The 26,209-nt window shown below is 39.1% G+C and overlaps 1 protein-coding gene across 5 annotated transcripts in view; it reads right to left on the bottom strand.

Annotated features, from left to right (window-relative positions):
- prkx (protein kinase X-linked) overlaps positions 1-25,641 on the bottom strand; it is a 50,607-nt gene extending 24,966 nt beyond the window's left edge. For 2 of the 5 annotated variants that reach the window (XM_081614377.1, XM_081614379.1), the window contains exons 1-4: positions 24,814-25,641; positions 12,378-12,546; positions 11,140-11,403; positions 3,017-3,136 (exon numbers count right to left, since the gene is read on the bottom strand). In XM_081614377.1, the coding sequence (XP_081470503.1) occupies positions 3,017-3,136; positions 11,140-11,403; positions 12,378-12,546; positions 24,814-25,006 (746 nt within the window). In that variant the 5' untranslated portion in view covers positions 25,007-25,641. The remainder of the gene's footprint in view (positions 1-3,016; positions 3,137-11,139; positions 11,404-12,377; positions 12,547-24,813) is intronic. The other 3 variants (XM_081614376.1, XM_081614371.1, XM_081614381.1) reach the window with 3 other exon arrangements.
- Between the last annotated feature and the right edge of the window lie 568 nt (positions 25,642-26,209).

The following is a 26,209-nucleotide window of genomic DNA, read 5'->3' as shown; positions in this document are numbered from 1 at the left end:
ATTGAAAATTAAAAGTGCTGTGTTGTTCCGTCACCCCCGTTTCATACCGGACCACTTACAGCACCGAGTTAACGCTATAAAATGAACGCTCTCTATCGTGGTATCACCATGGAGGGATTTCTTTATTTAAATGGGTTTATTTTTCAGAGGGATACAAAGTCGTGATTTTAGTAATTACATGTTTATAAGAGCAATCTTCTGTTGTCCTTCCATGGAAGCGGCCAGCTTTCAAAGGGAAATAAAACATGTTTTAATATAAGTTGCTGCTTTGACATAATCACAGAACTGCCAAAACATATGTAGCCTACATAAATACCAGACAAAGTGAATCACAGCAGCGTCATCAGCTGGTGTAACGCTGAACTGATGCGGAGCGGAGCCATGAAGCTACAAACACTGAATAGAAGAAGAGCTGCCATCGATACAGTTGCAGCCAAGCATGGTTTAATGTTACACAATACAGTTTTGCCAAGTTGCTCAAAGTCTAAACTGGCATTGTTGTGGATTTAAGGTGTAAAGTTTACCTTTGACCAAACGCCCCCCAAAAGCATCCCAGCGCCCCCCTTTTGTAAAAATGTCCGCCAGCGCCCCCTGCCGTCCTCTGAACGCCCCCTGGGGGGCGGTACCGCCCACGTTGAGAACCGCTAATGTAACCGGTAGTGTTTATGATAAAAAAATAATAATAATTATGTGATCGGTATCGGTGATCGGCCCTCATGAGTGATCGGTATCGGCAGGAAAAAACCTGATCGGCACATCTCTAAAATATATATATATATATATATATATATATATATATATATATTAGAGATGTGCCGATCTCTAATATTGGCACACACACACACACATTATATATCAGAGATGTGCCGATCAGGTTTTTTACTGCCGATACCGAAATATATATATATATATATATATATATATATATATATATATATATATATTTATTTATTTTTTTTTGTCATAGTACCCCCAAGAATTTAAAACTACTTTCACCCCTGGGTATGAGACTTCTTATATTTAAATGTCCTCCAAAGAAACCTTTAGGTTTAAGTGCAGGGTCCCAGACCACTCTAGCATGATTAACAGTTTGAAAAAAATAGATACCGTCTTTGTCTGTTTATTGCCTCCGTATGTAATGTCTTTGGCTTACGTCGGGCCGGTCCATGTCTCTTTGTCTTGTTGGGATTAGCCATCAAGTTCTTACTTTCACTTCTTCGTAGCAGACCGTTGTTGATAATCCCAGAGCTGGTATCCAGTGTGACAGGTGGGGCGATCCAAAGATCTCCATGAGGAAAATGGTTAGTACAAACATTTGTTGACAGTGTACTGACACCATAGGTTTTCTGAGTTGAAACATCAGACGCCATAGCATGGTAGAAAGCCACAGCTTTCCCACCAGTCATGCCGCGTTCGCCACACAAAACAGTCTGATCAAACTGCTGTCCGATATGTTCCTGGGTGTAAAACATGTGCTTCGACACATCACCGCCCGTGCTACTAGAGCCCCGATCTCCAGCAACCATCCCTGGCTCGTTGGTAAGTAGCCCTTCGATACCGGCATCAGCGGATTAAGCTGTACATCACCCGCTAACAAGAGCAGGAAGGCCATGTGTATCAATGTCAATATCTCCTTCGAGCGGCTTGATATTTTAAGCGTTTTAATTTGCCTTGAAGTTAGTCTGTGGATAGCATAATATACTGCAAAATGACCATGTCCAAAATAGTTCAGATGAACGGTGATTTCACCTTGTGAGTCCCGTCTTTGCTCGGTTTGAGGAAGGCGGCATAGCAGGGATCCGACAACAAACAGTAGAAACAGTCGAGCCAGAAAGATTTTCAGAAAGTGAGGCTGCCTTCCTTGTCTGTGTGTCAGTGCGGTGTAAAAATGACCGGAAATCCATTGTTGACGTGCATCTCTGCATTGTTGCTGCGTTGGTCCATCAATTGAATCCTTAATTAGGATTATACTGGGTAAATAGGCTTTAAAGTTAAAATCCGGGGAGGCAAACACGGAGCCCAACCAGAACCCTCCCAAGCCCACTAAGGGACAAGGGTGTAAAGAAAATGGATGGATGGATGGATGGATGGATGTTAGAAATGAAAAGAGTTTGAGATGAGTCATAAAGGCCATTAAAGAGCAGAGTGGAGAAGGGCAGGCCTCTGCTCCTGCACTGCTGAAATCAAATCAATTAGGAGCCAGACTAATGAGTCACCTGGTGTGTTCTGAAACAAAACTCTAATCAATGTTTCAGACAATCTGAACCTTCAAGTCTGTTCACTGAGAATGCCAACGAGCTCAGGTGTTATTCACTGGGAACGTCAGAAAGAACCCCGGTGCCTTCTAATGGGGATCAGCATCGTTGTTCTTCATCTGCTACAATGATTACCATTCACACATTCATTTGTTGCAGAATGCAGGAACACACTGAGACAATTACAACCTCAGGATTAATTGAATAATCCCTCTGCTCCTTCAGCACAGCTCTAATAGTGCAGAGCAGAACTTTTGTGTTGCATTGAATCATTGGTGTCCAATTGTGAGCACCAGTGACCAGAGCTCATTTCATATTCCACTAATGTCGAAAAGACAAATTTTGCAAATGTGTTATTTAGATTAAATAAGAAATTCAGTTAAAATCATGTTAATAAATTTGTTTACACAATGTCGATAAAAATATGATGAACCATTATCTGCATTCTACTTCCTGTAGTCTTCTTTTTTGCTAGCAGTAACATCCAGTTCTTGATCACATTACTCGTGTGATGCTAAAAAACTGTTTCCACTGCAGTTTTGATAGAGCTTAAAAGGCTCATCGTGAGCAAAAACTTTTTATAAAAAAAATTGTTTTTTTCTGTGACTTTGGCGTGTTGCCATTAAACACATTTTAAGGTCAATGGAAAAGCAGCTAGCATCACTTTAATTCAGCACTGTTGTAACGTCAGTACACTGGGGAACAAGAGCGCCCCCTTCTGTCCCACTTCAGACCCTTTCCCTGGACATTCCAGCACTTACCCAGCCAGCATCTCAAAGACGAGGATGCCCAGAGCCCACCAGTCCACAGCCCGGCCGTGGCCTTTGCTTTGGATCACTTCAGGAGCCAAGTACTCAGGGGTTCCACACAGAGTCCAGGTCCTGGGGGCCAGGGGAGACAAAATAACACAACAAAGTATGTTACAAGGTAAACAAACTGACACTATAGTGGTTTCTACTTTGTAAAGTCCAATGTGAAGTATCTACAGTCACTGACAATTTGGGGTGTCATGTTATCTGCTACATGTGAAACAAAATGACCAAGGTACACCATCCTGGAATGTAGAATATTGATGTGGTATAAAACGGCCCAGTAAAAGTCCAGACTGGAATCCAACTGAGGATGTGATACAGGACTCAAATATTGCTGTTCAAAGTTGCTCTCTAGTGGTGGGCAATATGGACTCAGAAATTTATTGCAATATCTTGAGGGACTATTGTGATAACAATAAAGATTAAGATTAAATATTTAAATTTATTACTTATTTTTTTAGGTAGGCTGTGACTATATGGCAAAGAATTCATAGCACCACAAACAAATATTCTTAAAAAACATTCCCATAAAGTTAGCTCCTTCAAGATACTATTTACTTAAAAAGAGTGTGATTTATATCATTGAACTGCTGCATTTCATTATATTTTTGAATATACTGGAGTATTGAAAGTCTCACAGAACAAAGTATAGAAAAAAGTAAAAATAACATTTGTAATCATACTGTAAGTTTAGTTTTTTTTATTTACCACCAATAAAAGAAATTTATTGTGACAACCCTGAACTGAAATGCTTAGAAGAAATTTTCCGATGATGATGATGATGATGATGATGATGATGATGATTTTGGGGAGTTTTGGAATTCATTGTGAAAATAATAAATAAAAATTCTTCTAAGTTTCTCTCTACTCATAATGATCTATCATCTTGGGGTCTCCACCCTCGTCTGTGTAAAAACAATAAGAGATGGGGGAAATATTCCTTTAAAATTTAGAAGCATACTTTTTTACTGCTTGTTTTGAAAGCTGTGCTGTCGCTCAGAAAACCCCAGCTAGTTTGCAGATATTCTCTGCTATCCTTCAAAATGATGTTTCTGTGAGAGAGTGATTCCATATGATCACAGAACTGAGTGTATCTGTAGACAAGCAGGATTCAGAATGTGAGTGGGCGAGCTGTATCACATTTTAGGTAGAAAATATAGAAATTTTACTCTTACACTGGAAATTAATGCCTGCACATTTCAAAAGGTTTTCTGTATAGACAAAGATTTTCAGTTTTCTTTGAAGTCTGACTAGTTGATTCAGATGCTGACAGCTATGATTTATTCAGAGCCACAACACAAACAAAAGCAAACAGTGCTGCTTGATAGAGGTAGTAATATGTACAAAAAACAAATCAATTCATAAACAGAGTTGTTTTGGACGATGGCTCGGCATGCTTTTTAATAACAGATCACGTGAACAAACTTATTCACATGTAATTTTAATTGGTTTTATTTAATGGAAACATCGCAATTGCGAAATTACGTTTTTTTTGACAATAGCAGAATATCAACAAAGTTTTGGGCACAATGGAAATGCAGCTAGACTTGCAACAAATCTGAAGAGACCTTTGACTAAACACTGTTGCTCCATGACCCTGTTGTAACATCTCAACACCTCAATATCCAGAAACAATATTAAAATATTTTGTCCTGGATGACAGAAACAGTTGTTGGCAAGCACTGCTAATCAATCTCATTTGCTCTTGCTGCTCCACTTTAACTCTCTGTCTGACCATATTGTCAAGAATATAAGAGATCCTTGTCAATGGAAGCTCTCTCTATGGTCCTGCTCTGTAACCTTGAAACTTTCTAACTCTTGTGGGATTCGGCATCACAGTTCAGGTATTATTTAAGTTTTTGACTTAAATAAGACAAATCAGCTGCTCCCAGTAGTAAAAGCAATTATTTGTTGCCATGAGAACGCATCATAACAACTATGACTGCTTTTACAAGGTGTAGAAATTTTAAGAAAATAGATATAACAGTGGCTGCACAGTGGCACAGTTGGTAGAGCTGTTGCCTTGCAGCAAGAAGGTTCTGGGTTCGATTCCCGGCCCCGGTCTTTCTGCATGGAGTTTGCATGGTTCTCCCAGTGCATGGTTGTTTGTCCTGTGTGTCTCTGTGTTGCCCTGCGACAGACTGGCGACCTGTCCAGGGTGACCCCGCCTCTCGCCCGAAACGCTAGCTGGAGAGGCACCAGCACGGCTCCCGACCCCACTGAGGGACAAGGGTGTCAAGAAAATGGATGGATATAACAGTAGGTATTGGATACAGCAACACTGTTTTTGTTGCCCCGAGTTTTCATATAAAAACTGCCTGAAACAAAAAATAATAAAATAAAACAAAACAGAGCAAACATTATTTTTAGCTGCACGGAGAGTATCCAAAACCAAACATGAACTTATAACTAAAAGATAGAAATCAGATTAAATGTAAGCGATACTCCAACATGCTGCCACTATGAGCAGCGCAATTTTAGAACAATGTTCCCTAATTGTTATCAAAGTTTCATTAAACTAAAAAAAGGGCAATAAAGTGCAAAGGCTGGTTGATGCTTGATTTTTTTAAACAAATCTGCTATGCAGTGTGACAACACACTGCATAGCAGATTTATTTAAAGACTCGGCCCTTTGCGAACACTGTTCCGTGTGACCTGGCTCCACCACATGATCCAACACCATGAGACCAGTATGACCTCAACCATGGTGGGAGTAAACAGGTCTGGGGCTGCTCACAATGAAACACAAATGAATGCAGGAGGCAAAACAAGTAGTGAACAACAACTGAAGCATGTCTGGCAGGCGTGAGGAGGGAGGAAAACAGGGAAATCTGAAGCGGATGATGTGCTGCTCACAGGAGCTGTGCATGCAGAAAAAACATGCAGGGCTCTCTGTGAAAGCGGCTGTTCCTCTGATGAAGAGCACTTGGCCTTGTGCCAGCCCTTCATCGTCTGCCACCAATATCACCTGGGTAATGACCTCTTTTGGCTAGTTGCCATGGTGACGGTAATTTGCATGGAAATAATGCTGGTCCTGGTGAAGGATGAGGGGGGCTGCTGATGTCATGGGGAATAAAGCGTGGGTGTGGGCTGGGCAGAAATGAGACACGAATGAGCTGAGGCTGTTTAGCATGGTGCCCTGTTGTGTCACGGAGTCTGTCTGCCAGCAGGGGTCACTGTGGCAGCATCGAATCACCTCCTCTAGGTTGTCCTCCTCTCTATGGCTCTTCTGCTGCCCTCCATTTATATAAGTGGGTCACTTGAACATCAGAAAGTTATCTACTCCCCATCTGTTTGCTCCCCCGGTCTGGTGGAAAATGTAATCTTACTCCATTATGTTTACATGTCAGCTGGGGTCAGTGCACCGTCTCATCTGCTCCCCTGTGAATCTTTTCTCCTGTGATGAGGCCACACTCATTCTTCCTCTAATTTACCTAATGACATGAGTTTGTCCTGAAGTGGCATGGCTGAGTGTTTGCTGGAGAGGATCGTTTTCAAGGATACTGAACACAAACTACCGACCATCACAGCACTCCAATTTAAAAACATATTATGATTCCAACCTGAATCATGTCTTGAGAAGATTAATTAAAATAGTCATAGTGCTGGAGGAGCTTTCATCCTGTCACCAGTTGATCCACAGCTACAGAATCTTGTAGATCAAGTCGACCTGCAGCAGATGGAATCCTGAAGACGCCTTTTTTCTGCAACTGGTGGAGCTGTGTACCAATATCTCCTCTCACAGATCTGAATCTTTAAGTGTCTAGCAATTAGATTATGAGTTTAGTCACGATTCAATTCAGAATCAATTTTTCTATTCAAACAGTTTAGAGATTCCGTTTAGATTATTTGACTGACAAGAGAAAAACAGTGTAAACAAATAGCACATCTACTTAATACAATTCTATTAGGTTCCAAACCGTTTCAAAGTCCATCAATTTATATTAAAGCAAGAATAATTTGTGCATAAAATCCTGTCACTTACTTTACCAGTATTACAGACGTGGACAATATTGTTGGTACCCCTCAGTTAATGAAAGAAAAACCTACAACGGTCACAGAAATAACTTGAATCTGACAAAGATAATAATAAAAATAATACAAATTTTATGATAGTGAACACAAGACACTTGCATCGCTTTTCTAGCAGGCTTCAACAAAATTATTTAAAAAAATAAACTCATGAAACAGGCCTGAACAAAAATGATGGTACCCTTAACTTAATATTTTGTTGCACGGCCTTTTGAGGGAATCACTGCAATCAAGCAATTCTGGTAACTGTCAATGAGACTTCTGCAGCTCTCAGCAGGTATTTTGGTTTATTCCATACAAACTTGTAGAGTTGTTCAAAAACATCAGATTAGGAACTATGTACTATAACATCCCATGAAAGAAAATGTATCCATCTTTCTGGCAAAAGTTTTGTGTTGTTTTAATATAAAATCTAACAACAAAGACAAGATGTTGGTTCATTGAAAGGACAACAATTTTCTGCAGTAAATACTTAAAAACTAGAGGCTGCCTTTTTTAAATGTCGTGTCCAAGGCCCAATCCACTGGTTACAGGATGAACTCCTCCCTCCTAAGCTACCATCACTCCCAATAACATCTGCTCCACATTCTGAGGGAACTTGTTTGAAGAGAAGACACAAGATGCTTGGAACTGAAGCAGAAGCAGAGACAGATATTCACTGTTCTGTTAAACGTGACAAATAGTAGAAAAGCCCCATAAATCACTTTGAGCTGAAACTTTGGCTGTATTTCAAGGGAACTTATAACTGATATTGATGGAGTGGAAGTTGGCTGAGACAGCAAGTCTGATGGCATCTATTTTATAATGACAACTCAACACATTCAGTGTTTCAAGAACGCAGCTGATGAGAATCTGAAATTAATCCATGATTAAATAAATCCACATTTTCAAAGGGCTCTGTTGTTTCTCTTCTTAGCTTGATAACATTTATGTTATTGGAACACATTATTGATAATACTTAAACACCAACAATAGAGTCAAATTGTACAAAATATAATTAAAATAAATATTCTTTTTGCATGTTGGTAAAATCCTAATTAAGTCAGCAGACAGTGAATCTTAAAAAGCTACCGTGTTTCCCCGATTGTAAGACGTATCAGGGGTCTCAGGGGGGTCGGCTAATATAAGCAGTACCCCGAAAGTAAGATTACTTTCGGGGAAACACGGTATGAAATGCTGCTCACATTTAAAAGTAAAAGATATTAAAAGAAACAGTCCAAACAAATACAATATTTGCAAGAAACTGATGCTGATGCTTATTGTCCGTTTGGAAGAAGAATCATTGTCTAAGCTTTTAAATTGTGGCTGATGTCTTGAGAAGTTGTTTTTATATTTCCATTCAATTATCTTTTCTCATGATGCCATTTTCTTTATAAAGGGAAACAGTCACTGGCAGAATAACGTCTCAAAACATGCTGCTGCCACCACCGTGTTTAACAGTTGGAATGGTGTCTTGAGGCTTGCAAGCTTCAACGTTTTTGCTCCAAATGTAACAATCGTCAATATGCCTGAACACAACATAACACAGTTTTAACTTTATTTGAGTTTCTGCCACAAAATACAGTCACAGGTTGACCTCCATTTAACTCAAATGTTGTGAATTAAACAGGTCACAAAGACATGAGCTTCCCCAACATGCTTAAAGGAATATTTATTATAGCATATGTAAACTTACATATTTCTAGAAAGTTATATAATATTCTTTCTCATTGTGAGAAAGAATATTATATAATATATAATATTATCGGACTAATTCATCAGTCTGATGAATTATGTTATTCATCGGACATAATTGATTTTCCTAAATGATCTAAAACAGGAAGGTTTAGTTTGATTAAATGTCAGGTCAGTGAATATTTTATATTTTCAAGATTTTTACCTTTTCTGGTCCTATAATGGTACTTGCCCTTTAAATAATAGCAGGAAACTGCTGATTGTACTTGGCAACCTAGAGCCTAAAACACACAGCCTTCCATATGCACTTCTTTTAAGTTCACTGCCTTCCTTTTTAGTGTCTCCACAGCATTCATGACTGAAGACATTCTGGCTAGCACAACTTGAGAAAAATGTAAAGAATGAGAACAAAATGGGTAACGATGACAGCTGCTGCTGCTGCTGCTTTCTACTAACAATCAATCAGACTTCCAACAGCTTGAGCCGAGAACTGAGTAACCTCAGTTGGCATTCATCAGCTGCCCCACACACTGCTGATGGAGAGCTGAGAAAGGCTGTGTCACAATCCAGTAACATCTCTGTGTACTAAAGCAGTCAGGCATCTGTCATCACCCTACACACAGCCAGTAAACACCACACACTCCTCCTTATACCTTTTGTTCCACCTACAGATCCTCCCAGTTACCCTTTGCAAGCCCTGCCGTGTCTGAGTGGTGATGTAAACTGACAGTGGATGAAGGGTTACATACAGAACTATGTTCGGTGTTAAAGACAGAGTGACGATGTCGACCAAGCATTCAGAGTGAATAGAGCCATTCTGTGAGGACACTATATTCAGAAGTGATGTATGAAAAGCAGCAACAAAGGAAGCTTTCACATGCCGTCTTGTTGCTGGTAACAACCTTGACTCAACTACTCTGACAACTGCAGTGATGCCGTCCAGTCTGACAGAAGACTTCAGCCTCCAAAGCCCAGTCTTTTTACATGCAAGATGAAATAACACACAATTTTTTTCTCACTTTCCAGGACAACCCAGGTGATGATTTCATGACTTAATAAGCTTCTGTCGCCTCAAAACGCCAACCTAACGATGAAGAATGGAGGTGGTATCCTCATACTGCACGAGGGACTGGTACACTTCATCAGCCAGGAAGCAAAACTCTGAACATAAATGTGACTTTCAAGTGGATAATGTCCTTCAGCATACAACCAGATTAGGGCGACAAAATCCAACAATTGTACCAAATACTGGCAACATTTTTGAAAACGTAAAAATAAATCTCTACCATTTAGCAAACAGAAAAATATTGATTATCCTATCATATCTTTTTATCACTTCTCTTGATAAATTTCTTATGGTAAAAATTTAAATTTTTCCTTATAAGTTCCAATTAATGATGTTTTGGGATTCTGTTGGGATTGTTAGTTTTACTATTTTCTCCACTGTTTGTTCAATGAGAGCATCAATAAACACTGATTTGCCTGTGTGCAGTTTAGTGATACAAATGACACTTCTTTAGGAAAGAAGCACATAACTTGTCACTTCTGTGGCTTGTGCTGTTCAAGAGCATTATTAGTGTTTGTGGGGCTATGATTGCAGTCACAGCCATGCCTGAAAAAGAAGTAGCTGCTTCTTAGTCACTTATTGTTATCATAATAATGCCACAAAAGTTTGTCCTATCTGGTGCATTTGTAAATGCACCAGATAGCCTGCAAAGACTGGGTTGTTTGTCAAGCACAACATTTTGCTGATCAAACAAATCAGGGGTTTCACTAATAAGATAGTTATGTTTCCCAGCCTCTAACTCACCCAGTGTAAACCAGTTTATGATCATAAATGCCTTTAATAAACATAAAACAACACGGATTGAAAGAACATGTATGGGGGACCAAACCCAAGTCAAAAAGCTGTGTATTTAAAAAACTGAAATATAAGGAATCGAGAGATCATAAAAGCAATGAAATGCCCCTGTCTGGTTTAGAATCTAATTAAAAAACCAAAATAGTCAACAACTGAAACAAAGTCAGATATTTAGATGTTATGAGTTTTCATAACTTAATTTTTAGTTTTCTCATCCAGACTTATGAAATATTGAAACCAAGTTTCAAACGTATCAAAACTTTCAGTTGTGCTCTGTGTTTTAATAGAACTTTTAATAAGTCCTGTTAAAACACAGAGGAGGCAGGTTGACCTTAGCTTACCGTTCTGTAAAGTTTTTTTATATAAGAATATCATCAGAAGGAGTGAAAAATTAGATAATTTACCCAGTTAACCCACGTGAGACCGTCTTCCAAACCAAAAATCACCACCTGCTGATGACATTCTTTATTATTTTATGCATATATGGATTCTTTATGTCTCTTACCTATCAGACAGCTTCTTAGCAAAGCCAAAGTCAGTAAGGCGGATATGTCCCTCACTGTCCAGCAGGATGTTCTCAGGCTTCAGGTCTCTGTAGACTATTTCTTTGGAGTGAAGGTACTCAATGGCGCATACGATCTCAGAGGTGTAGAAGAGGCCTGTGGCATTGCTGAATCGCCCGCGACTGCGTAGGTAGCTGAAGAGCTCTCCACCTGGGACGTAATCCATCAGCATGTAGAGGAAGCGATCGTCATGGTGAGTCCAGAAGCTGTCGGAAAATGTCATGGCTGATTATGCAGTTAGGGGGTAAAGTGCTGTCTGATGAGAGATGAAATCAGATTAGATCCCAACAGCTCTACTCTATGCAGCATAAAATGACCTAACCAAATGCTAACTCAAATCCTAAAAAAAAAAAAAACTTCTGACAAACTGAAATGTCTGATGCAGATAAGTCATCTTAGCACCAGGTAACACAGAACACACCAAATAAATTTGTTCATAAGGACACAACCTGTCATCTGCAGTAAAAATTGCCCATGGTCTGACTAAAGTAGAGATGCAGCGACCTGATATTAATAACTGTATTGGTCCCGATAACTGAAAACAGTCTAGATGGGGTATCGTGACAATGTGCCCCATCCAACATAAGGGCAAATCTATTCAGTCTAATTCTATGCTTCGTATTCTGTCTGACATCATGATTTTGTTATTTATTTTACATTACATTTAGAATTCCTAACTGCACTTTTTGAGCCATTTGAAAGACAGTGTGTTGGTTTATGTTTACATGTTTGACTGAGGTAGGCAGTTTCAGTCAGTTTCTTTATTATTTAATTGATATTGGCTGTTATACTCCTAATTGCACTGACTGAACTAATTAAAGTTGTGTTGTTTCTACTTTGTTAGCTTCTGAAGCTATTGATGTATTTAAGTGTGTTGTACTGGTGCAGAGTTAAATAAATGTGTAGTCCTGTACATTTATATCTGACTTTAAAAAAATACATCATATCAAATAAAAATATTGAAGTGCTGTCGGCCGACACTGAACCTCAGATATCTGTATCTGTATCATACATTTAAAAAGTGGATTAGTGTATCAATAGTTATGATCGCAGCTGATTTTGTATTGGTGCAAAAATGTTTTAGAATTCTTCATTATGGGTCCCATCGGACTGTACTCCAGCTGCTGCTTTGTTCATGAAGCAGTTTGCCTGCGATGTGATGTGCTGGGAGTGGACTCACAGCCTGATGAGAAAAGGGTGGCTGATTTCTGTCAGCACCTCCTTCTCGTTGTGGACGTGCTGCTCCTGCTTCAGCCGGATCACGTCAGAAATCTTCATCTGTTTTAGTGCAAAGAAGGCCTTGCTTTTCTTGTCCTTGACAAGGAAGACTCGACCAAAAGTCCCAGTTCCTGAGGTGGAGAGGGAGAGAAGATTATTACATTGGAGCTTTACAGAATAGAATAGGAAAAAAATTACTTTATTGCCCCCTAGGGGTCTTCGGTACGGAGCCCTCCAGGGGACATAATAATAATAATAATAATAATAATAATAATAATAATAATACATTTTATTTGTAGGCGCCTTTCTGGACACCCAAGCTCACCTTGACATAAAAACAAGCAAATTATAAAATACATACCGGTAATAAAAAAAAACATAAAAACACAAACAAGATTTATAAGACAGTACAAAGATAATTAAAGGTTGTATGCTAGTTCAAACAAATGGGTTTTGAGTTTGGACTTAAAATATTGCAAAGACTCGATGTTCCAGAGATCAGGTGGGAGTGAGTTCCAGAGTTTGGGAGCAGAGCGGCTGAATGCTCTGCTCTCCATAGTGACAAGACGAGCAGGGGGGACGGTGAGACGGACAGAAGAAGAGGATCTGAGGGGACGGGTGGGTGTGGCAATGTGAAGGAGGTCCGAGAGATATGAAGGTGTGAGGTTGTGAACTACTTTAAAAGTTAGAACAAGTATTTTATAGTTGATGCGATATGTGATTGGAAGCCAATGGAGCTGTTGTAAAATAGGTGGGATGTGATGAATTTAAGGGGTCTGTGTAATGATACGAGCAGCTGAATTCTGAACCAATTGTAATTTATGCAGAGTTTTCTGTGGCAGACCAAAAAGTATAGAATTACAATAGTCTAAACGAGATGTGACCAAACTGGACCAGAACAGCAGTGGAGTGCGGAGTGAGAGAAGGACGGAGACGGCGAATATTTCTGAGATGAAAATAAGCTGAGCGAGTGATAATATTGACCTGGGAGGCAAAAGAGAGGGTGCTATCGAGGATGACACCCAGACTCTTAACCTGAGGGGAGGGAAACTTTTGCGTTCCCTCGCAATAATCTATTGATCAGTTCATGCGGCATAACTGAATACCGTAAGCCTTTCTTACGGTGGCCGCCATAATTTCTGCTTTAATACAAGCTTATGTAAGGTTTTTCCATGAACTATTGAGTTATTATCGCGGGGTAATACATCGACTGATTGTGTCTATTGTGTTCGTCTGCGAGGGAACGCAAAAGAAAAAAAAATCCCAATGTCCCCTGGAGGGCTCCATACTTCGAGATATGAGTGCATAGGAGCAGCTGCCGAAATAGACAATAAATACACACAAAATACATATAAACAGCTAAAGGAAAAAAGTAAACAACCTAGACTACATACACAGCAGTTTAAAACAACAAAACACCAAGTTATTTTACACCTTCCATGTCTCAGTGTACCATCTACTTAAAAATTAGATTTAAAATTTTGAAGTGGGTGGAAACAAAAAAAATATTTAAAACGGTTCTCTCCAGATCCAATATTGGATCTGGTAAAACAGTACAGTAAAAAGAAAAATCTGAAAAGTGTGAAAGACAAAAAAATCATTTTCAGTTCCTGATTCTCCCAACGAAACCAAATGGCTCAGCAAATAAGAATGCACTTACATGAGTGATTTCAGTTCAGTATAAATACTGCTACAAAATAAATAGAGCAAAGAGGGAAAACCGCAAACATGAGACCGAAGCTGAACATTTTGGTCCTAAATGCCAAAAAGTTCTTGGTGAAGTCAGAATTCCAGATGAAAGACCTCATTTCACTGAATCTTGGTATATTTAGCTATAATTTCATAAATTATTCATCAAAAAGAAAAAGTAGCACCTAAAAATAATATAATCAAATGTTTTTTCACTTTACAAGCAGTAATAGAAAATGGATGGACCGATATAAGCCTTTTTATTTTCACTTTTATCATTTTTGAAATAAATTATGCCCTATATGGTATTAAAATATTAAGCCTGTATGATCTGTCCCTACATGTCAGTGCCAGTACTCAGATCTAGTACAAGGTGAATGCATCTTAAGCATTCGCCAGTGACTGTGTTAATGTTTAACACAGAAAGTACTTGATGAGCGTTGTTCCTCTTTGTGATGTCACTGTGAAGACTAAGGAATCATCCATTCTCTGCTGAAATGATAAGCAGCTTCTTTATGAATGCAGACACAATCTGCCTGCAGGGCACAATTTCACTGTAATCTCTGTCTATATTACTTACAGACTGATGGCACCCTTCTCTTGGTGTACATCTCAGTAATATAGCCTTTCATTGTTTCGTACGAAGTGGGGACAATAATAGTATCACAGATGATGCTGACATCAAGTTTTGAACACCTATCATAGGAGAAAAAGAAGAAGTAACACTAAATATGAGGATGTAACTCCGAGCTCAGATTTCACTGATGCTAAATGTGCTCTGCAGGGTTGCTGTTGTTCTTGTAATAAGAAATAACATTCATGTGTCAGTAGGGACGGGGAAGACAATGGAAGATAGCGTTTTCAGACAGCGTGAGTGAGCAGACTGAGTGGTGTCGGGTCACCGTGAAATGGTGAAGCAGGGAGAGTGGGCAGTAATGGCTGCACATTCAGCAGGCACAGAAACAAGTGTCCTCCCAAAGTACAATCACTACAATTTTTGCTGCCTCGCCTCGGCCTCTGCTTCTTGTTGTTTTCCTTCCAAAGATGGAGAGAGGCATCTGGCATTTCGATCCTGTGGAGCTGATAAGCACCGAGAGAAGCATTAACGGCCGACGACAACGTGTGACATAACAGCTACACTCAATCCCAAATATGCTGCCTGTCTTCTTATATACTAACAATCAACCTTTGTCTCAGGTCTACTGTTGCCACAGCAACAACATCAGCAGTCTAAAGCTACAGTTAGGTGAATCCTTAATATGACAGCTTTTAGGAATGAAAGGACACCGTTCTTCTTTGGCTGACATTTGTAGTAGGCATGATGCACAGTTTCTGTGGACATGTAGGTAGGTGAAAGAAACTCTGCGGGTGGAACGATACCAAAGGAACCCAATACTAGATTCACCAAAAGAGGTACACTGGAGAGGAACTCTTCTCTCTAATGGAGAGCAGTGAAGTGTACTAGCTAACCCTACATACCCATGTAATGCATAGCAACAAACCAGTTCACATCGGAGAGTGTGTTTAACAAGGTCAACAATGTGTTTGATGACAGAAAGGAAAACATGAAGTACCGCCATCCTCTTTGTGAGGTTAGAAATCACACAGCCACTTCCTCATCTAAAAGCCTCTTCACAGAGAAGGTGCCTAAGAGATATGAACCTGGATAGCAGTGGCCTGAAAATGCTTTCCTCAAGGGCCAGATTCCTCCAACTTTAGATGACTCCCTTAACCAGCCCGCTTTAGTTAAATGAGTGAAACTGCCTCAATAACATGCAGTCACGCTCTACACAGCTCTTCTAATGAGCTAGTAATATTGGAGCCAGGTGTGCTGAAGCAGAGAGAAATCTAAAAGTTGCAGGACACTGGCCCTTGAGGACTGGACTTTGAGATCACTTCTCGTTGTTCAGCCCAAACTAGTTTTCGGTATGCTAGGCTGTAGGACTGTTGTAAACGAATATTTTAGTAGTCGAGTAATCGCTTATTCTTACGATTAATCGAGTAAAATAAAAAGCTAAAATAAAACATTGGTAAATCTAACATAACAGCAGAGTTAATATCGCATATCAACATCAATCCAATTTTTCACATTTGAGCTTCTTTAACAATTACTTTTTTGTAGTTTAGAAAATTAACTTGTAACAATAATAGCTCACTTTCTAAGCCTACCTGAAGAAAAGTTATACAAAAATCTGAAATTATATTCAATTCAATAATAAAGAGGCAGGCTCACAAATACACGTATTAAAAAATGTCAACATTCCAGCTTTGCGTTTATGTATTCATCTCCAGTCAGAAGATGAACCCTCACCTTGCCCAGACATTTATAGCTCATGTGTTGATGTTAGCGAAGGGATTTGACTTTTTAGTTAATTGCACACAGACACTCATCTACCAGCTACGTGACGCCACGATGAGCTCCGCCACCCATTTGTTGCTACCGGGATGATGTGAAATGAAATAAAGCTACACTTGCGTTAATCATCTAATGCGCAGTGTTAATACCCGCTCACCTGTATAAATACACTTTCAGCGCTCGTCCCCGCTCCAGTCATTTTAAGGAGCTTATTGGTCCCCCGAAAAACGAGAAAACCCCGGACATAATCATGAATCAATAAAATCCTCCCAGGCCGAACTTGAAAGCTGCTAATACTTGGCTTTCGTCAACAACTCAGGCGGAAGCGAGAGCGCTGAGCAACGCAAGTAATAATACGGCCGGAACACGGTGCGCTAAATAATAAAATATAATTTAACGAAGCTTCGAGGCAGGTAATTGGGCTTCATCCATTTCCCATGAACTCAGACTTTTCCGTGATGCTGCCACCACCATGATGTGCTCATTTTGCATGAAACAGTTGAGTTTCAGTCTCCTCTAAGCAGAGCATAGTGTTTCACATGTTTCGTGTTTTGTTGTCCACTTTGGTTTTCTTGTGTTTCCTCATAAAAATCAAATTTGTCTGCCACCTAAGTTGTGCATTTCTGTAGCTCCTCCAAGGTGCCAGTAGGAATGGTACTGATGGTATCCATAAATACCATCAGTGTGTAAGTGATGTTATAGAAATCCAGTCATCCCATCCTGAATAAATAAAGCAATGTCCTGATTTCCATGAGAATTTACCAACAGTGTTCAAATAAAGAGCTCTATTCAGTTTTAGGCAGCAAATCCTCCTCATCACACAAAATACTTTGGATAATTAATTTTTAGAGGATCATAAGCACAGTGTGGATGTTGCTTATATATATATACATCTTCCTATTACGTACTAGGCTCAGGTTTTGTGACCCAAGTAGTTTGATGCATATATGGAGATTTTTCCAGGCTGAGATCATAAATTACAATGTTAAATGTACCTGCAGAGTATTACCATTTGTAGCGACACTAAAGGCTTGGGGGGGATGCTGTGTTATTACTCAGTGGTATCATAACTCCATAGCCTTTTTATGATCTGTCTGCATAAGAGTCACAGTGCAGCTTCAGCTATTTTCCTTTGAGAATAAAGGTCACTGTATAACCAAAGACACACGAATTTTCAGGTTCTTAATAGATTGTCTATATAAGTCCTTGGAGAAATGTGACAGATATGGATTTAAAGTTTTATCAAAATTATTTTTGGACTTTTGGGGTGCTGTGGTGGCGCAGGGGTCATGTATTGAGGCAATGTATTTAGGCCTTGGTCTTCATGCCGGTGGTCGCTGGTTCGATTCCCGGCCTGGTGACATTTGCCGCATGTCTTCCCCTTCTCTCATAACCCTCTTTCCTGTCAAACTACTTTCAAATAAAGGCCACTAGAGCCAACAAAACCTTAAAAAATACATATTTTTTTTATATATATAAAAAAATTATATATATACATTTTTGGACTTTTAATGTGACAATAAAAAAAAATAAATCTTGTAATTCATCAGACTATTTTTGCCTTAATACACTTTAAATTATATACATTCCAAACTCTTATATCACTCCAGAAAAACTTTCTTCAAGTTGAAGAAAGTTTTCATTAACTAAGATTACTTTTCTTTTAAACAATTTGGGAAGCCCAGATGATGAGGTTTTGGTTTTGTAATATGGATTCAGATAGAAGCTGATCTAATAACAGCTTGAGAGTTCAGAGTGTCCATATCCAAAGAGATGTCAGGTAGCAACAGAGGCTGAAAGGCCAGTCAGAGAGGAAGAAGCCAATACTACAACAGTAAAAAGCCAGATTGCAAATACACTCTGGTAGGACTGTCACAATAACAAATTTTGCTGGACGATTAATTGTCTAAACAAATATTGCGATAAACGATAATATTGTTTCAAGACCTTTTGACACTGATTTAATGGAAATGATGTAATAATACATGCAATTTCCTGATAGATACACCTTATTTTCAAAAGAACACATAACACTGGAACTGATAAACTAAAACAAAACAACCAAAAACAAAAATAAAATGGATTCTCAGTCTCCATTAACATAAAATGTACTTGAATAAAAACTAAACAACATAAAACCAAAGTGGAAATAAATACCACATTCAACCAAGAGAGTGCAGATTATGAAGTCTGTATACTATATTGCCCTTCAGTAATCAATAGAGAAAACGGGCACATCTGACCACCTGATGCAATAGTTCATCACTCTACACCATTTTTTGCCCCTATTTTCCCCTTATGACAATCTTAGATCGATGGCTGATCTAACCGATCATCCTGCAGTGTGTGGTGTGTTACGGCAGATCGTCGTGGCCGCTCCGATCTAAATCAGGGGTTTTCCCCGACTGGGAGTTTAACGCTGAATGTGACAGATAGCCAATCAGAAAGCGCGGATTCTCCTCCATGCTTTCTGAGGGGAAATTGTGAAGGGGAATCCCAAACAGCTGACACGGCGCAACATGAAGTCCAGAGGACATTGGAGATGATGTGTGGTATCATTAATGTTTATTCAACATTTCGTGCAAAGAATATAGAAATGACATTATTTTTTGACATAGTTTTTTATTCAGTCAGGACTTTACGCTGACTCTAGCCACATGCATCACAGGTAGATTCTAGTAAAGCATTGATTAATGCCTGATTTTAAATTTAGTTAACTGGACTTGTAGCCATTATTTTGTGCCCATATGGCTGGACACCACACGGCACGACGAACCCGATTGAACCGTTATACCTAGAATTTCTGTCGGCTAATGTGTCTCAGGTTTTGAAAATGGGCCGACAACTAGTGTAATGTGCGCTGAACATTAGACTAAGGAAATGAGGAAGGGAGGGTCAGTGGAGAGCAGGAGCTGAGCCTTTTTTCATTCAGTGTCATCAACAGAAAGAAAAAAGGCCGGAAGAGACGATAAAGACGATAATTAAAATGAGGTCGATAGGTTTAATTTATCGTCCGATTAATTGATTTATCGTTTATCGCGACAGGCCTACCTCTGGAAATCAATTTCTAATCTCTTCGTTCCAAAATTGGTAGAACTGTGTATTGTTTTTCTTTGTTGAAGAAATCTGACCTTGTACATTTCATGAAATCTTATCAAGTGTGATGTTCCATGTTTAAATTGTGCAACAGCAAACATAGAATGAGTCACAGCTCAATAATTACCGGATCACTCTTACAGTTATGATAATGAGTCAGAAAAAGTTTTCACATGGCAAGTTTTTCTGGATTCTCTGGAAACCAAAGCTGTAATTACTGAACTGAGTCGAGCAATAAGCACTCACCAAAGGCAAGTCCGAACATGCTATCAACTAATGAACACACAGTATGCTAGGCCTTCAAAAACTACTTTCATTTTAAACCCATCGAATTCAGAGACCCAACCATATGTTTTCACTTCTGAAAAAGGCTTATTGATATTCAATTCATGCATTCCTGAGACTTAAAGTTCCCAGGATTACTTGGATGGCTTGTTCAGTAAATTACGTAAACACCTCTGTGAGCTAGCAGTGGTGTTTGAAAAACTAAAACTATCCCTAAAGTGTGACCTAAAACATGCTTGGAGGTATTCCTTTGATACTACGATCTTTGTGGTCAAAATGGATCATCTTCATATCTGAAGATAGTGGAGACTGAATAATTCTATCATTTGTCTGAATCAGTAATGTCCACAGTGAGTCCTCAACGTCTGCAGTCGTATGATTTAAATGTTCCCCTGTTTCAACTAGTTTGAATCAAAATAATCCTGAAAGGCAAATGTCCAGAAATCAGTTTGTTGCGTTAAGATCAAACACATCTGAGTTCTATAGCAAGAAAATGATCCATAGTACAAAATGATGTCTAGTTTAGGGAGGGATTACTTTTTCATTGGTTGTTTTGGATAACTTTTTCCCCTAATAGATTAAATTATTGCTTTTTTTCTTTAAATCTGTTTCCTCTGTCTCATATTTTACTGATCCTGAAGTCCTAAAAATCCTTTAATAGGGTTGCATAATGCAGGAATATATAAATGCTGGAACTGTAACATGGGATTTATATGTGTGTGTATGACTATGTGTGTGTTAGACTTCCTACATCAGCTGTTTGCAGGTAAATACTGTTGAAACCAGTTTACAGACACCAAATAAAAATTCATTTTTTTCTCACATTGTCTGAAGTTAAATCATGTATTAGGTCAGGTAGATTTACCACAATTATTTCTAATTGCAAAATGACACAACAAAGAAAGAAATAGTATGTCAGAAATATCTTTATAATATCTTCAAAATCAGAGGTTTACCTACATTTCCTTAATATTACAAAGCATTTCCTTTGACTTGGGTCTGACCATTTGGATTTCCTTCTGCAGGCTTCTCACAATGTTTTTGCTGAAATTCTGCCCCGTTCATTTTCACATTTCTCTTCCTGATGTCTTCTGACTTTCTCCATTGTGTGAAACAAGAAGGCAGTGTCTTCCAGGTGTAACCTTAAAATACATCCACAGGTGTGTCTCTGATGTGTCACAAGTACTTGTTTAATAGCTGTAGCAGCTGTTAAACAATAGGTTTCCCTTATTGTTTAAAGAGACAATCATTCTGTATGTAAACTTCTGATGCTGAAGACATAAAAAATAAATCTGACATATTCTTTCTTCCATTATTGTCGTGTTTAGAAAATAGGAAAAAAATTGGTAATTCTAACTGAACCCTTCAGATAGTGAGAAAGTCATTTGTGTCTTTATTCGGTGTATGTTTTGGTTTGGTTTTTTTTAGCCTTTAAGTCAGAATTTTTAATGTGAAATTAGCATTTTTTTGAAGGGCAATTATGTTTTCAGAAACTTATTTATGGTTTCAGTTGTTTGTAGTTTTTATTTCTTATTTTTGGTTGTGTTTTAAATGTTTTCTAGTTCAATGTTGAGTATTCCATAGAAAATGAAAGTTTATCAGTCCTTCAGAGAGAAATTACTACGGCAGACATATTCCAGCTTACGCTGTAGAAAGAAGCAAGTTTTGATATAAACCTTTCCACAACAGAACTCTACCATCTGTCCCTCTGCTGTGACAGCAGAAAGCAGCAGAAAGCAGCAGAAAGCAGCAGAAAGCAGGCAGAAAGCAGCAGAAAGCAGGCAGAAAGCAGCAGAAAGCAGGCAGAAAGCAGCAGAAAGCAGGCAGAAAGCAGCAGAAAGCAGCAGAAAGCAGGCAGAAAGCAGCAGAAAGCAGGCAGAAAGCAGGCAGAAAGCCGGCAGAAAGCCGGCAGAAAGCCGGCAGAAAGCAGCAGAAAGCAGGCAGAAAGCAGCAGAAAGCCGGCAGAAAGCAGCAGAAAGCAGGCAGAAAGCAGGCAGAAAGCAGCAGAAAGCCGGCAGAAAGCCGGCAGAAAGCAGCAGAAAGCCGGCAGAAAGCAGCAGAAAGCAGCAGAAAGCAGGCAGAAAGCAGCAGAAAGCAGGCAGAAAGCAGCAAAAAGCAGCAGAAAGCAGGCAGAAAGCAGCAGAAAGCAGGCAGAAAGCAGCAGAAAGCAGGCAGAAAGCAGCAAAAAGCAGCAGAAAGCAGGCAGAAAGCAGCAGAAAGCAGGCAGAAAGCAGCAGAAAGCAGGCAGAAAGCAGCAGAAAGCCGGCAGAAAGCAGCAGAAAGCAGGCAGAAAGCAGCAGAAAGCAGGCAGAAATCAGCAGAAAGCAGGCAGAAAGCAGGCAGAAAGCAGCAGAAAGCCGGCAGAAAGCAGCAGAAAGCAGGCAGAAAGCAGCAGAAAGCAGGCAGAAAGCAGCAGAAAGCAGGCAGAAAGCAGCAGAAAGCAGGCAGAAAGCAGGCAGAAAGCAGCAGAAAGCAGCAGAAAGCAGGCAGAAAGCAGCAGAAAGCAGCAGAAAGCAGGCAGAAAGCAGGCAGAAAGCAGCAGAAAGCAGGCAGAAAGCAGCAAAAAGCAGCAGAAAGCAGGCAGAAAGCAGCAGAAAGCAGGCAGAAAGCAGCAGAAAGCAGGCAGAAAGCAGCAGAAAGCAGGCAGAAAGCAGCAAAAAGCAGCAGAAAGCAGCAGCAGCAGAAAGCAGCAGAAAGCAGCAGAAAGCAGGCAGAAAGCAGCAGAAAGCAGCAGAAAGCAGGCAGAAAGCAGCAGAAAGCAGCAGAAAGCAGGCAGAAAGCAGCAGAAAGCAGCAGAAAGCAGCAGAAAGCAGCAAAAAGCAGCAGAAAGCAGCAGAAAGCAGCAGAAAGCAGGCAGAAAGCAGCAGAAAGCAGCAGAAAGCAGGCAGAAAGCAGCAGAAAGCAGCAGAAAGCAGGCAGAAAGCAGCAGAAAGCAGGCAGAAAGCATGGTCTCCAGCAGCATTTTAGACAACAGATCTGAGGACGTATTGCACAGATTACTCCTAAACAACCTCGGCCAGCTTCAAGGTTTATCCAGACAAATGTACTAAAAGGAAAATAAGGAAAAAACAAAGTAGGTCAGATGGAACCAGGCGACATTGATAAAGGAGCAGATATAAGACAAGCACGCTTCTCACTTCTGATATAATAGACATGGATAATATATCAAGGATGAGGTGTTATCAACGAATCTACTTAGATATGGGTTGCAGGATGAGGATTTGCCAGATTATTTTGATTATTATGTTTCATGTTCAGTAAATACTGAAAGCTGTTTCTGCATTCAGAAAGCCGTTTTAACTTAATCTATTTCATAAGAACCAAATTGTGAAAAAATATGCACTGTAAACATGATATGCAGCCTTCATTTTAAATGTAAATGCATTTAAACCTCTTCCTGTTCCATTCTGTTAATTATGTCTCAAACGCAGCATTTAAAGGTCAGATTAGTCCAATTTACAGACCCGCTCCAACTTCAAAGGTTAAATCCCACCATGTAGGTCTGAAATATAGAACTTCTGACTGAAACAGCCAAAGTTTCATTGTACAAAGGTCACCAGTTTCTGCAGTTTTTTTCAGTGTGCATCTTGTACTTCCTATTCCTGAGAGGTAAAACATGAACATGAATCCAGATTACAGAAACACAATCCCTGACAGTTACATAAACTTTTAAAAAATGCAATTTAAAAAAAAAATTCAATCAGACTAAACTTTTCAAGTTTAAGTCAGCTAAAATTTATGGAAAGACCACCTGAAATGTCCTGGCATGCGATCATTCCACATTCATCTGTCCAGTTATCTGCAGCTATTAACAGCATGGGGATGCCCACTCACTACAGATGCAAATCTTTCAATTTGCATCTATGTAAGAAAATAAAATTATTTTATAAAGTTCCTTACTGTGTCAAATTCCATCGGTTTATATTTAAGCAAAAATAGGTTTAAGTTCTGTAACTTAAATTACCAGTATTAGCTGTGCTTAGATGACTGGCCCTTTCTTAAACAAAACAAACATCAAATAATTATTCCAATTCTAATTTTACCAAAATATAAGCAGACTAAAATAGATTTTTGAGCATTTTGAATTCCCAGGACCAAGAATTTTGATTCTCTATAAAAATGATGGACAGGTTCTGGTGGGACATGAGCGATTTAACCCTTGAACAAAAGCTCAACATTTTGTTAAGATGCTGTGGAAACTTGTAAGATAACGGTGTTATTTGCAGTGAAACAAGTCCTTAACCAACATATAGGCTAAAGGCTGCTCAGAGAACAAGAGGCCATTTCTCCAAAAGCAACATAAACAGCCATTTACAAATGGATAGTAATAGTTTTGAAGATACATCCTGTGGTCAACTAAAATCAAACTGTTTGGACATAAAGATAATGTTAATATTAAGAGGAAAATGGGAAAAAGAGATGAAAAAGTGTTTGAGCAAGGAGGAATACATGACCCAGTTCCACCAGTTCCATCAAGAGGAATGGGCCAAAATTCTAGAAAACTATTGCGAGAAGCTCATGGAAGAAATTCCAAAATAAAATTTAAAGATTTATTCTACCAAATACTGAGGAGATGAATGTAAACTTCGGTATCATTTTGGTAATCCTCACTGACCTAAAACAGTACAATTTTAGTCTAATTTAATTTCATGCATTGGGAGAAAGGTTATGTGTCTTTGGATGCAAATAGCGGGCAGGTGTAACACTAGCAAAACATTTAGTGAAAGTTTCATGGCAATATCTTTTAAAAAATTGCACATTTTTCAATTTATTTATACTAGAATTCTGAATCAAAATGTCTCGTTTGAATACATTTTTCCTCCAATGCCAATTGTAACTTTCTGATTTCCTGACATCATGACATGATGTTGATCGTCTAAATGGAATTTTACTGCCTTTTTAAATAAAATAACTTGTCCAGAGTGGGATTTCCGTGCCCTCCCTCCCCTGTTGAGTCTACGTGTAAACTTACCCACAGTGGCCATGGTCTCCAGGTCATCCAGGCTGTATATCCGACTGTTCGCTGCTGCTTCTGAGGGACAGCCCGCGCTGCTCTTCCCATCCCACAGGGAGCTGTCCCCGCTGGATGTAGCTTTAGCTCTCAGGGCTGCCATTTGTAAGACTAGCTCGTCTATTTGTATGAAGGAATAGTGAACGGGACGCATCCAACGTGGATATAATGCATCTCTAGAAGGAAAGAGGTCTCACTCCGTGCTGATTTGTTCGGCTCTATTATGATAGATTTGTCCCTGTGGAAGCAGCAAGTCAAAATAGTGCAGTTCAGGCAGACAAACAGAGCATGATAATGAAGTGAGACAAAGAAGCCGGCTGGCCGGACACAGGTGTAGCGGCATGAAGCTAACAGCTAACACATCAGGAAGACTTGAAGGTCCGCAGCTCAACAGGAAGCTGTCAAAGCAGTATGATAAAGCTTTTAACCGGTATGAAATCACAAGCTTCACTCATTTAACTTCCCTCATTTTCTCCATTATTTTCTCGACTACAACAGACCTCACCCTGCGCTTCTCCCCTGTGTCCACGTCAACTTTGGTGAACAGCCGCTGCTTAACTTCCGGTTAGCACTTCCAAAATAATGTCAACATTCGTATTTTGATTTGATAAATCACAGTCAGCAACGTATTTACGGTACTTTCTTATAAAATCAGTAATTTTTACGAAAATCTGAACTCAAATCATTACGACTGAAAGTCTTGGATCAATTGCCTAAAAACAAAATACAAAAACGGCCGACATTAAACTGGTAAACGTCCGCTGTTTTCTGTCATTGTTTAAATAGCTTTACACACAGCACAAAAAACTCCAAATGTTGACAAAAAAGTAGCCAATAACGAGCAAGATGTCTCTGACTATTGGCCAATCAGATGTTAGGAGTGGCTTAGCAACAACAAGCAGGTTTAGTGTCATGCTAGAAATATCAGATTTCTGTATTTATTTCTGTGTATTCCAATACTTCCTCTTAAGCCAACCTTTATTAGCTCAACTACTCAGTTGTACCTGACCTGTGTGTTTAGCGAGGACCTTTTTGCATTTGTAGATCATACTGAATGAGAAACTATAAAAAAGACAGACAGATATACAGACTTATTAAGTCTGTATATCTGTCTGTCTTTTTTATAGTTTCTCAGTTGTACATTTAATATTTCAGTGATACTTGAGAGTAGGGACAAAACAGGTCCTATGGATAAAGCACAAAATTTGAATTTGAAAATTTGAATAAAATATACACAAAATATAATTTTTTCAAATATCTGACTAAACTAACCTGGGTCATGTGAGCACAACAATGTATATTTTCCATGTATTTGCTGAATATTTATTTATTTTAAACATTGTAGTCGGTGGATGAT

Source organism: Poecilia reticulata, chromosome 2, assembly GCF_904066995.2.
Source record: "Poecilia reticulata chromosome 2, P_reticulata-male-v2, whole genome shotgun sequence".
NCBI lineage: Eukaryota > Metazoa > Chordata > Actinopteri > Cyprinodontiformes > Poeciliidae > Poecilia > Poecilia reticulata.
This window is presented reverse-complemented; position numbering and strand designations above follow the sequence as displayed.